Source organism: Meleagris gallopavo, chromosome 9, assembly GCF_000146605.3.
Source record: "Meleagris gallopavo isolate NT-WF06-2002-E0010 breed Aviagen turkey brand Nicholas breeding stock chromosome 9, Turkey_5.1, whole genome shotgun sequence".
Taxonomy (NCBI): domain Eukaryota; kingdom Metazoa; phylum Chordata; class Aves; order Galliformes; family Phasianidae; genus Meleagris; species Meleagris gallopavo.
The window spans coordinates 529,465-542,297 of NC_015019.2; the positions used below are offsets into that span (position 1 = coordinate 529,465).

Here is a 12,833-nt window from a genome sequence, read left to right on the forward strand (position 1 = left end):
GCTGTAAGGGGCAGGGGACTGCTATACACAGACCACAACAAGCCTTGTAGGAATGGGCAGGCAGTCAGCAACTGCTGCCTGAGCACTGAGGGACAAAGTCCATCTTGACTACCCAGCACCTTTGAGATCTGGGTCACTCCAGCATCAGGGATGTGCCCAGAATGTGCATACTGCCCTGCTCCTGATGTGGCTCTGTTCACTCAGTCCTGCAGTGAGGACAGGTAAGGACACAGGCTTTCACTTAGAGGAGAGAGTGTGAAAGCAAAGGACGAGACCTGGTAGGGAAAAATGCTTTAATAAGAAATGAAATAAACAATTAAGAGAAGCATTGGCTCTGTTTTTCCCCTGGCAAGTCCATGCCTGCATCTCCTGCTTCCTCCCCCATCTCACTTATCTATAGGTATCCCATTGCCACATACAGACAGAGGCCCCATACTTCCCTTGAGCCTCACGGAGTCCTCCCCGTCTTGCAGCTCCCTGCCTGCATTTCCTGCTTTAGCTCTGCTCTGTCCTTGGTGCGAGGGTTGTTTCATTCCTCCTCATTTACAGTGAGCCACACGTGTCATCTGCCAGCCCAACCAAGAGGATTATAATCCTGCTTGCTGCCTGCTCTGCTCCCTGAAGCACCGTGTGGGGCTCAGGATGTGTTACCAGGCTCACGAGGAGATCAGTGCGGGGCCAGATGCACTTCAAGGAACCCAAGCACTCTCCAATCCGCTCTCCTCTTCCTCCCAAAGTCTGCCTGTCTTATTTAAATGTGGCTTTGGCAGCTGCTCTTTTTTTCAGGTGCTAATTTCAGCAAAGCATCAAGAAATCCCAGAGACGGTGCTATTTACACGGCCCGAAGGTGGCGCGGCTTTAGTGGGAGCTGTCGGCATCTCAGCCCCTGCCGTCACTTCCCTCCTCTCACACGAAGTCCTGTGGGAAGAGGAAGGCAAGTGTGAGGGATGGGCACTGACCACTGCAAGGTCAGCGTGAAGGAAGGGATTGGAGCCAGCTCAGAAGGGTTTGGTTCACCTGCAGCTTTCCTAGGAATGGAGGATGCTTGCAGCATGCAGAGCCCCCGGCGTGACAGCCACTGCCCCAAAGCCATGTGCTAGCTAGAGCATAGGGGCTGATGGAAGGTATCACCCTTGTGACCCTGGGGAGGATGGGATCCTGAGCTCTCAGTGCTCTTGGCACAGTTGCCAAACAAATTAATTCTCCTCCAGGGCAAAACCGTTTTCATTTTATTAATGAGCGCTGATACATTGCCCAGTACCACCGTTCCATCTCCTCTCTTGTGGCAGCAACTTCACGAGGCTCTTCGATCAGCACCAAGAGCCACCTTCTGCATTTGCAATCGCAGCAAATGAACTATGAAATATTCCCTGCTGTGCTGATGGTGCTGAGCACCACCGCTTCATGCTGGGGACCAACAGTAGGTCCCCATGGAACAGCCTGAATTCTCTTTGTGCAGACGCTCTATTTAGCAGCAAGCAATTGCAGTGGGCATCGTGCATGGACACATCCACTCCGCTCAGCTCCTGCCCTGAAGCTCACACTCTTGCTCACAGGGCAGAGGGTTTTGGGGTTGTCTGCAATGCACAGCCACGGGGGAATCATATCATGCATTTCAGAGCTAAACTGCAGTTTTAAGCATCAAAGGCACAGCTAGAAGCCCATAAAAACAGGGAAAAGGCCCTTACCTCGAATTAAACATTAACATGACTCAGTTCTGCACAGGCATGGCAATAAAGCACTGCCACGTCCCATGGGCTCGCGCTGCCCACTTGCACTGTCCCTGTAACCAGGGGTTCAGGGCGGTCAGCCATCCAGGGTAGCAGCGTTCTGGTGTACGTGGGGAACCGGCGGTGACCAGAGCCAGCCCCGATCGAACCGCAGGTCGGTCCGGACCCGGCGCCCCGGCTCGGCCCTACCTTTCTGCACCGTCCGCGTCCCCTTTAAGGGAGCGAGTGCAGCTCGGAGTTTCTGAATGGCTGTCCCCGCCCCCCGCCCGCCTGCCTGCCGCTCAGCCAATCAGAGGCCGTGCCACAGGGCCGCAGCCGGCTCACGGGCCGCTCTTAAAGGCGCTGTGTCTCTTTTAAACTCTTCCGCCGTCTGCACTCAAAGAGCAGAAAGGAGTGTTTAGAAAGCTCTGAAGTGACCTTGAAACGTGCGCCCACGCGTGGGGCAGACAGAAGGTGCAGCTCAGGCTAACAGAGGATAGGACGTACTGACAGACAGCTGTGTGTCAGCACTGACCCACCTGGCATAAGCCGGGGTGACAGGTGACTCTCCCCACCTGCAGGCTGGGACACGGCAGCTCAGGTCCCAGGGTCTGGCTGTTGTGGGAGGCTCATGGATGGGTGACAGCAGAGAACTGGGATAGCGGCTCTATTGCCACACTCCTGCACCAAAGCAGTCCCACACTCCTACAGCAGCAAAAAGGCACAAAACTTCCCTGCAAAAACATCATGTGAGATTCAGTTTACAAAACATGTCCCTGCATGCGTGGGACACAGCAACATGGTATGCAGGGACCTGATGGCATCAGAGATGACACTGGCTCAGGAGCAGGCTGTGCCTCCCCAGCACCTCAGTGCATCCTCCCCTTGGCTGCTTTATGCAAACTCTCCTGCATGTGATCTGCAGGAACCTGGCTGCGAAGTGACCCAGTCTGAAAATGACCCTGAAAGAGGAAGAGACACGTGGCAGGACATGACTGTGATGCTGGCAGAGCTGAGCCCAGCTCTGGGCACGCACAGGTGGGTGCCTGATGGTGAGGCTGGGCACGATGCTCCGTATGCCAGTGCTACGGGCACCAGAATGCCTGAGCTGTGCCAGCCCTGAGAGCTATCTAGGCCACAGAGCACAGGGGTCCTTTGCCTGAATCTCAATGCTTGGAATGATTTCTTAGGTACAAAGCCAGCAAAGTTCTTGCACGATGCTGCGTGCTTGCAGGCTGCGTGGTTACAACGGGTGCAGGAGTGAATCTGTGCATCCCTGCAGCAGGGCTCTGGATTGGCCTGAAACCATCACTGCAGCCATGCGTGGTGCAACCACCTCGGAGCAGGCAGAGCAGTGCAAGAGGCAGCAGCACGTAGCAGAAAGCCTTAAAATGGGGTCACACTCGGATTCACGAAAGGGACAATTCCCAAACCTGCACTCATCCACTGCCCTCATTCCCCTGCAGATTCCCCTATCTCCTACAAAAGCCACAGATAATGGACCTCTCAGCACAGCTCAGTGCTTATCCTCCAAATCCCAAAGACTAAAAACCCTCCTGAGCAGTTATCACGGCTGCTCTATTTATAACAGCACTGGTGATGCCTCTTTCACCACCATTCCGATTCCATCCTTCCCGACACCATTAAGATGCAGCGACGTTTTCAAGGCTCCAGCTAGGAAGCAGCTGGCCTGCCAGGCTCTGCCTTCCAGCCCGGTTTGTTCCTTTAACAAAATGGAGAGGGGAGCCCATTTGCTTTGCAGAAACACACCTGATTTATAATCAGCCTCCAGAGACCAGCACCGAAGGTGCTTCAGTCCCCATCCTGCTCGGGTGGTCTCAGCTCCTGTTTTCAGAGCTAAGCCCTGGGAAAGCTTGAATCTTAATGCCTACGTAATGCCAGGAGCCCTGCTCTGAGGAGGTCAGTGAAGCATGGATCTGGAAAGATGGACTCAGAGTGCAGCTGAGTGATGAAAGCATGGCTGTCTATGGAACAGCCCCAGCACTGCACATGCTTGTACTATTACCAAACAAAATAACTCTCAAACAGCAATGATGACCTGAATGAATGGACAGACCAACAGCCCCATGCCTAGAAGAACCCTCCTGTGCTGCAGAGCCAGAAAAGCCTTACAGCCTGCTGTGGATCTTCCTTTTGCCACTGGTTTTAGACAGAAAGTCCCTGAATAGAGCAGGAACAGATGGCTGCACGTGATCTGTGTTTGACAGGCTGGTGGTTCCATCAAATTCATCCTTTGCTAAAGCTGTACATCGAGCTGGGAGAACCGAAGTCTAAGCATCTCCTTGTTCATCTCTGCAGCAAGAATAGCAAGAGCCTCTAGTAAAGCTGAGGCCATTCAACCCCAAAACGTCCACCGAAGTGACAGCTCTCCCTGACACAGCCCATGCTGAAATCCCCTTTGCACAGCAGCATCCTCGAGACGCAGGCAGCGGCTGCCCAGCTGGGTGTCTGTGCTGCAAGGGCTGCGTGGCTGAGTTGGAGCGAGTTACAGCAGACGGATGGACAGACAGATGGACAGACAGACGGACATCCGCTTGGCCTCAGTGCTTTGGCATTCGAGGGGAAGCAGACAAGCGTGGTGATGCTGACGGGGCAGCCCCCGAGCTGGGGGTCAGGGCAGACACGTGTGTCTTCTTCAGCACTGACAGCAGCAGGGAGGGTTCTTGAGAGCCTGCATGGTGAGGCCACGTCCTCCCTGCAACAGCAGGAAGGGGCCATTTTTGGCCTTTGCCAAAACAGCCTCCACCTGGCACACACACGGGCACACTCCCATGCACCCACGGCTGGGGGAGAGGCAGCACCTCTGCCGGCAAGGTTTCCCATCCATCGGCGATGCAGAAGCACACGAGGCACAACCGCTTGCTGAAGCAGCTCTTCGTCACTCTGAGAGCTGCTGGCACTCAGCATCGGCTGTTGGGATCGGCATCGCGGTGCGGGGAGGGACGCGCAGGGCAGGCTGCGGTGGCACGGTGACAGAGATGAAGTCAGAGCGGCTCCGTGAGGGGCCGAGCAGCGCTCCCTCGCAGGCGCAGCGTTTCTGCTCATCAACTGTATTGTTCCTCCTGCATTCATCCCTCCAGCTGGCTGCTCTCTGCTCCCCGAGCCGGGAGAGGGGGGGGTGGGAGGGTGAGGTTGGTGCTTTCAAAGAGACGAAACCTTCCTGCCACCCCCTGGGCACAGGCGGGCAGCGCTGCAGGAGCAGCTTCGGGTTCCCCACACAGAAGCCCCCAAAACTAAAGCAGAGAAAGGCTGACACGGAGGATTTGGCTGATAAAACCCCACAGAGCGTGCAGGATTGTGCATCCACGGGGTGTTGCGGATCCGCATCCCTCTGTGAGCTCAACATCGCTTTCCCATGGAGGGATGACTTCAGCACCCGAAGCACACCGACGTTCTGTGTGCCGGTCCTGCTTCCTGAGCAGCAGCCATTTGCACGGCCCGGGGCTGCTCGGAGTGCACGGAGCTGTGCCAGCAGACAGAACATTTCCTGTTCCTGGAAGCATTGGTGCAGACAGGCCATTCGTTTCTCGTGCGCCTTCCTGGCTAAGGCAGGTTACAGTGACTTCCACTCTGCCATTACCACTGCAAGCAGGGGAGAGGCCGGAGCCAGGACAACAGAAAACTTATTTACAATGATGGATGCAGTAAGAGAAGCAGGCAAGACACGCCAGCTTGTCTCCATGCCTCTTCTCAGCAGTGAGATATCCACTGGAGCCCTTGCTCGTGGGCTGATAGCACAAGGGATGCAGCTGCTCTGCCCTGCCTTGGCGCCCAACTGCCCTATTATCATTGATTATAATCTATTATAAAAGCTTCCTCAGTTCTTCTGAGTGCCATTTGCAACTCAAGTGCTTTAGAAATACAGCACCAAAAGCCAGGAACAAGAAGCCACCAAATAGCTGGGCAGGAGTTGGGTGTGGAGGGTCATCCAGCCCCGTGACATCCTGCATATGGGGATGCAGGACAAAGCAGGCCTTCAGCAACAATGATGATGCTCAGATGAGGACAGCAGAGGGATGGGGCTCACCTCCATAGCCAACCCTTCACATCCCAGCTTGGAGAGGAGCAGCTCCGAGCCTGCAGCTTCCAGCACTGCTTGGTCCCAGTGACCAGGAGAGCTGCCCCATGGACAGAAAAGCCCCAAGCACGGCCAAGCACTGTACAGCAACATCCCAAAAGCCTTCCCTCCAGGCCCCTGCTCTGCACCCATCCAGGTTGGGAAGGAAGAAGTGTGGGTGTGAGTGCTTTGGCTGAAGGTGCCCATATCACCTCAACCTGACCCCATACAAGGAGAAGGCTGAAAAGAAAAGGAACACTTCAGGAAAGAATGACAGGAACGATTTCAGGGCTGGAACAACACTGAGCGAGTGAGGAAGCCAATCTGTTTAGTTTATCTAAGGGAAAGTTAAGAGGGAACTCAGACGCATCTATAAATACTGACATGTTGGGAACAGTTCTGATTGCTGCGGCCCTTTATCCTGGCAAACAAAGGCAGAAAACCTCCTGGGGCTGGGAGCTAAAGAGAGAGGAATCCAGGCTAGCAATAAAGTGCACATTTTTAATGGAAAGGATAAATAACCATCAGGAGAGCTGGACTATCACACAGCAGATTCCCCACCGTGTGAAATCTCAAAATTGAGAGGAGGTGTCTGCATCTCAGCCAGGTGTGTGGGACTGAATGCTGTGCTTGTAGATTCTTGCCCCACATCCAGGGGTGCAGCCCAGGGACACCAGGGTGGGACACAAGGAGGAAGGCTCCATTTGAAATCCCAGTGGATGAAGTAATAAAAGCAGGTGAATTGCCAGCACGTGCAAAGTTTTCACTGCTGAGACCACCACTAAGGGTGGGTTGATTGCAGACTGCACCTCTTGCTTCCATTTAACCACAGCCCCCCCTGTTCCAGCACTGGTAAGGATTTGGTGAGTGTTTGAAGACGCAGGGAGGAGGGAGAGGAAAAGGAGAAATTCAGCAGTAAGGAAAAAAATGGGGCATCACCCATTTTATTGGAGTCTAAAGTGAGAAGGGAAACATTTAAAACGGGGAGAAAAGCAGCAGTGTGATTTTCACATTTAAAATAATTTGGAAGAAGAATCCAACCTAGCAAACAAGGACTGATTAAAGCTGTGCCAAGAAAAACAAAGCCTTCATGTTATTTTACGTCTGGTGAGCTCCATCCATCACAGCCACTCCATCCCTCCCTAAAGGCTCAGAGTGCATTTTGCCCTTCACTCGTCCCTACAACCAACATCAGGTATGGAGCCCACGCGATGCGCTCACACCAGGAGGGAGCTGAGATTTACGACCCACATCCAGATAAATGGCAAACAGCAGAGAAAAGCTCCTGGTATGCTGAGGAATGGACCTGCCATTGAGGAGCTTGGAGAAAAAGGTGGAAATATGCGAGGTGGGAGTAAGATGGAGATATCTGGGGACAGGGCTGGGAGGATTTCCATCCTGTGCCACATCCATTTGCCTTCCCACCGCTGACACTGGACCACACGAGCGCTAAAGCACGGGGATGCTGTTAGTGTTATTGCCACGTTTCCCAGCCTGAGCATCACCGTCCCAATGGGAAGAGCCCAAGGAAACGCCAGCCCCAGGCACCTTCCCAGCACCATCCCACAGTGCTACGGGCACACAGCCCCGGTGCTGTCCCCGCGGTGGCAGCCGGTGGCCCGGTGGGACGCGGTGCGGGGGCTCACCTGCGGCAGGGCACTGCGGGAGCCCAGCACCAGGCTGCAGACACTGGTCGGTGCTTCCGTCCGGCGTGCTGTCACCCTCACCAGCCTTGGGGGAGTCCCCGGTGTCACCGCGAGAAGCCTTCGCTCACCATCCTGGGCTGGTGGCTGCAATGAGACCCGGGACATAGAGGTGGGTAGGGAGGGCTGCGAGCCCCTGGGATGCGTACAGGGCAGGGAGACCCCGCTGCTGGCCTGAGGGTGGATGATTTTAGGTCGCTTCCAATTCAATTCCCATTCCATTCTACTTTCCAGCAATGTGAGATGTCTCCGTGCATCTCTTTGGGGAAAGAAGGAGGGATGTGATGGTGTCTTAGTGATGTGTGCTTAAGCAGGCGGACCCCACTGCTGAGAAAGAGTCTCTTGCAGCCCCAGAAAACTAAATAGGATCCTGGTGTCCGTTGCTCCAGAAATAAGTCATAAACCCACTGAAAACTGATCCAGTGCCATAGACCGGATCTAGAGCTGTGAGGTAAGGATTGGAGCAGGCCTGGAAAGGCAAAACTGCCCTTACCCCATCAAGGCATACAAGGTTAGTACGTTTGTTGCCTGTGAGACAACTCGGAGCCTACTGCTCAGTCGCTGCCTCTCTGCCTGGTGCTGTATCACATAAAAGACTGTTGGAAATTAAAGAGAATGCAAATAAGAGACGTAGAAGTTAGAGAAATGGAAAAAATCCTGAAAAAGGAAACTTGAAAGGCCCAACTCCAGTTATCAAAAGCAGCTTGCAAGGTAGCTCAATCAGAGCCCCAGTGACCCACAGCAGAAAGCAGAGCTAGAGCTGAAGTCATTTGCATTAGGAATAATTCAATTAACTCTCATGAATGAGAGATGTTGCCTAATTATTGAGGCAAGCTGCGACAGAGGAGGTGTGGAAACACACTGCTGGTATGGGAGCTGATGCCAACCTGTCCCCTCTGCAGGGAACAGAGCGGCTCTTACCTCGGGGGGGCCGTGGGGCTCTCGGGGGCTGAGGTGCTGGGCTGTGCCACGATGCACTGCTGGGCTGGGAGGCTGCAGGGGTGCTGAGCGCAGTGTGAAGTCGTAGAATTCGTGGATATCTGCAAAACAGCACGAGAAACATCAGCAGGAGTGGGCAGAAAGCATAGTGCCAGTGCCCTGCATTGGGTGCAGGGTCTGCAGGTGCCTCCTCCCAACTCTGCCAGGAGCATTTTCCCCTCTCCATCCAACCCACGGGGCACTGCAGGAAGCAGTGGGGCTGCTGCACTTCCTAATGGAAACACGCAGCAGCCCCAGCCCAATGCTGCAGGAGCAGCAAATCTCACATCGCTGCGTTTAAATGCTTTATTTCAGAAGGGAAACTACAGAAAAAGTGAGAAGATCTTCAGAAAGAAACTGGAAGGGGTGACAAAGAGGGTGGGAAGCAGCAAAGCCTATTTAGAGGCTCTGCATGGTGACATCAGAGCACGCATGCAGCCTTGGTTGGTGGATGTTACACGGCAAAAAGGAGGAAAGCACTGCAGGAAAGGGGGCTTTGAAAGGGAAAAGGTACGCCCCTACATAGCTGAAACTGTGCTCAAATGAGAAAACCAGAAAGGATGGTAAATGCTGCCAGGTTAAATGTACCACTCCAAGAGGTCGGCTGAGGGGGTTTGGTGAATGTCTCGCATGCAGCATGGCAAAGTCATAAATCCTGACAGCACGTGGGAGACTGGAGGCGGTCAGGGCTGCAGGGCCAGAAAGGGGCTGGGCGGAAAGAAGCACTCAGAGGGAGGAAAGCCACAGCAGGGAAAACAAATTCATTTTCTGTGTTCACTGCAGAGGAGCCTGGGGAGCCCCACTTTACTGGGCATGGTGAGGATGGGTTGTTGTAGATGGGTTTAGTGGCCTTTTCCAACCTTAATGGTTCTGTGATACTTTGATTCTGCAGCAGCCCCAAAGGGAACCAAAGGCTCCAGAGAGGTTTGTCAAACCATCTTTAACAGATTTACCAGAATCTGGTGCTTGGCAAAGGGTGCCCTGCAGGAAACCCAGCGGCCAGAGGAAGAGAAGGGAGAGGTGCACAGATGCCAGTCCCCAGGTGCACCTCTGGTGACAAAAGCTGCCCCTGAAGTTGTCACTGATCAGCCTTGAGGTTACAGCCAGTGTTCATCCCACAGCCGGACATACAGACTTTGTTTTTGTGCAAAAACATCTCTCCCTCTGCTTATGAAAATAGTGGTTGTGTAACAGGGCTCCTGGCTGCATGGATTACACTTGGAATGCACAAGAGTTCCCGAAAATGAACACAGGATTCGGATGGCTCCATCGCAGGGGAACACCACTGCTGCTGTCCCTGTTTGGGGCAGGAATGTCACAGTGGGCAATGGGGAACCTTGGGGTGGGGGTGCCGGGGAGCCCCACGTTCTGCTTTACAGGCTGGTGCCCGTTTGTTGGCAATGTAAATCCCCTCTGAATCCAGTAAGGAAGAGCAACTCCAGACTGACAATGAAGAACAGAGATCAGGCATGGTCTAACACTTTCCTCCTAGGCTCCGTGCATCAAACAGATAAATTTTTTGTTAGGATGCAAGAGGCTGTAGGGGAAGGCTGGGGGGAACAGCATCCAGCAGAGCACAGGCATAGCAACACAGGGCAGCAGCACAGCACCCAAACCCATACATACTGCATCTCCACTAGCCCAGGAGCAGAGTCTGAGTTCACAAAGCAGCTTATTTCTAAAGAAGTGCCCGGGAGGCCCCACCCCTTGCATTTTTCATGTGGAACAACATGTGAAGCACAGCACCATTTGGCACTTCCAGTAGCTCTGCTACCAGTAAACACACTTTGGTGCTCCAGCTTAACATACGTCTTAGGAAAGCATTACCTGCAGGAGCACAAGTTGAAGATGACTGTGTATCAGCCTCATGCATTTGGCTGACTGTGCCTCCCCCCAAAAAAAAAACCAACCAAGCAGGTGCTGCTGAGAGCACAGGAGAGAACAGAGGCAGCAGCACCCCGTGCCGTGGGAAGGGGAGCACAGGTGCAGGCGTAGGCACAGCACACCCTGCAAACACCCTGACCCAGCCCTGAGGCTCCAAGCAAACTCCCGAGGTACAGCAGCCTACTGGGAGAAGGGTGGGTGAAAAGCAAATGGAATAGGAGCACTTTGCCCTCCATGTGTCAGTGTCACTCATCCCTGTGTGCCCATGGGGATGGGGTTGAGGACGCCGAGTGGTTCCACGTGTGAGCAGTGAGCTGCAGCATCACGCAGGGCTGCACAAGGACGGAGGAATTCACAAACACACACTCAAGGGACGGGGGAGGAAGCAATTAATGCAAATTCCTCGTTAGGTAAACACATCAAGTGAAAGCTGGCTCTGTCCCGGGAACTAATATCCTGCTCAACCAGTTGAAAAGGTCACCAGCAACCAAGTGGCACTCCCTGGTGTTGGTGTTGACAGGACAGCGGGACTGCTGTGCCACCTCCCTCCCATGTGACACCAAGCACAGACCTGACCCTTCCAGCTTTATTCTCCCCACATCACTTCTGTGCTCTAATACATAAATCCTCTGCTTTGTGCCTTTACTGCAGCCTGGGTTACACTAGGATCATCTCTGACATAACTCCAAAATTTATGTCCTAAGAGAAACCACGCAGCCAGGAGTGGGTCTGCTCCAGCCAGGTGCACCCATTGACTGCAATGCCCCAGAAAACAGCAGGAAGGGGCTTACCCAGCAGAGCCTGGAATAGTTCACTTTGGAAGATGTGTGAGATCTTTCCAATGGAGGCTTTCAGCTCCTGTTCCTCTGGGGAGCACAGGGTGCTTTGGTATCTCGTCAGGATTTCCACTGCCCGTTCGGTGTCTGCAGAGGGGATACAGGAATAACACAGCATTAATGCTGGGAGATGGACAGAAATCATCTGGGAAAGCTTGAGTGCACCAAGCTTATCCATGCAATGCCTTCACTGCTCTGGACTTTTAAGAGCTGGACAGATACTAAAGCAGCTTTTCTATGCAGGTGTCCCTGCAGGCAGCCCAAGAACCACTGCTACCTCCCAGACAGAGGAGTTTTTAGGAGCTGGACACATCCCCGCTGCACAGGGCTGTGTGACCCCTAGGAACATGTGCTCTCCCATGCAGGGTCAGACAGTCACAGCAGAGATGAGCAGAGAGGGCTGTGCAAGTGGGGCAGCTGCAAAGACATTGCAAATAGCTCAGCTCCACGGGCAGAAAAACTTGCAGTTCTACAAGGTGAAGGGTGAGAATTGCTCCATGCATTGGAGCCTTAAGTCAGTGGAAAATACAGCCAGGAAGGAGGGATGCTGGCCAGGAGGCTGCTGTGACCAAGCTCCCCATAGCTGTAGGACAACCTTGGCCCTAAAACAATGGGGCTATGAGCTCCCTGCACCAGGATAGCTCTGTTCTTTTCTGGCCAACTCAGTTCCATAGCTGGGCAAAATCCAGCACCAACCCCAGATGTGACCCATTACAGATGGGTGGGGAGCTCCCACGGACCTTGAGCCCGTCCCAGCCCTACTGCTGAATATTTCCCTTTGTCACCCCAGCAGCCCACAGACAAAGGGAGTCTGTGCGAGGCGGCGGGGGAGGCGTCCCGCTGCTGTTGGAGACTCATCTTTTGACCCAGGAACTCATGCAGAAAGGATGGTCCTGCTTGTCCCGAGGCTCTCGGCGGGGAATTCAGGTCACCAAACAAGGGGGTCTGTGTCTGCCAGGGCGCGTGCCACCTGCTGTCCCAACTCACCCTGCTGGGGTCCTGCCTGTGTCACCAGGCCACACTGACTCATCCCCGGAGCAGAAGAGAAAGGAGCCAGGGGAAGCATGAATCGCTCCTGCTCAGAGCTAGGCTCCGCAGCAGCTTTGGGAAGAGCAGGGACTTTCCAGGACTCCACCTTCACTGAGCTTTACAGGCATTCCAGCCCCATATTGGTACTGAGGACTTTTTTCTCTGCAGCATCAGACAACGGCTCCAGCCACTGCCCAGCATCCTGTGAGTCATCTTCACTGCTCATCCCTGACCTCATCAGCAGAGCCTAAAGAAGCAGGTGGAGAACTACAGCCACCACACTGAGACACAGATTGAACACGGTGTGACCATCCCACCCAGCCTGAGCTGTGCAAGAAGAACAGCACGCATCCTGCTGGCCCTCATGGTGGGTGACACAGGAACGGGGAGCTCTGGCCCTGCATACCAAACCCAGAGGACAGCCCGAGCATCACAGCACCTGTAGGAGCACACCCCACTTACAGAGGGTCCCTCCTCACCTGACCCACGCATCCACGTCCTCCCTACCCACAGAGGATGCGCAGCACCCCATAGCCAGCTGCTATAAGGACGCATCCCACGTTCCCGGGGAGGGCACACAGCCGGACACCCATTTTACAGCTCTCCATCCCGCGGG

At 54.2% G+C, this 12,833-nt stretch overlaps 1 protein-coding gene across 4 annotated transcripts; it reads right to left on the bottom strand.

Annotated features, from left to right (window-relative positions):
• Positions 1-267: 267 nt before the first annotated feature.
• On the bottom strand, positions 268-12,795 carry LOC104912101. 4 transcript variants are annotated; one of them, XR_002117560.2, is made up of 6 exons: positions 12,176-12,795; positions 11,144-11,275; positions 8,412-8,530; positions 7,434-7,577; positions 2,249-2,443; positions 268-918 (listed from the first exon to the last, which is right to left on the bottom strand). XR_002117560.2 is itself a non-coding variant. In XM_010714974.3 (5 exons), the coding sequence occupies exons 1-5, from the start codon at positions 12,252-12,254 to the stop codon at positions 907-909; spliced, it is 486 nt and encodes a 161-aa protein (XP_010713276.1). In that variant the 5' UTR covers positions 12,255-12,460; the 3' UTR covers positions 272-906. The 4 variants fall into 4 exon arrangements, 3 of the variants coding, with proteins under 3 accessions (XP_010713276.1, XP_010713275.1, XP_031410475.1); XM_010714974.3 differs by lacking the exon at positions 2,249-2,443 and having other exon boundaries at positions 272-918; positions 12,176-12,460; XM_010714973.3 differs by lacking the exons at positions 268-918; positions 2,249-2,443 and adding an exon at positions 6,704-7,236 and having other exon boundaries at positions 12,176-12,474.
• Positions 12,796-12,833: the final 38 nt, after the last annotated feature.

Excerpts from the sequence above, each read along its gene's own strand:
- LOC104912101 (XM_010714973.3), bottom strand. The coding sequence starts at position 12,254 with ATGCTTCCCCTGGCTCCTTTCTCTTCTGCTCCGGGGATGAGTCAGTGT. Across the intron at positions 8,531-11,143 it reads ACTATTCCAGGCTCTGCTGG|ATATCCACGAATTCTACGAC; the intron begins GTAAGCCCCTTC and ends GCTGTTTTGCAG. Across the intron at positions 7,578-8,411 it reads AGCCCCACGGCCCCCCCGAG|CCACCAGCCCAGGATGGTGA; the intron begins GTAAGAGCCGCT and ends GTCTCATTGCAG.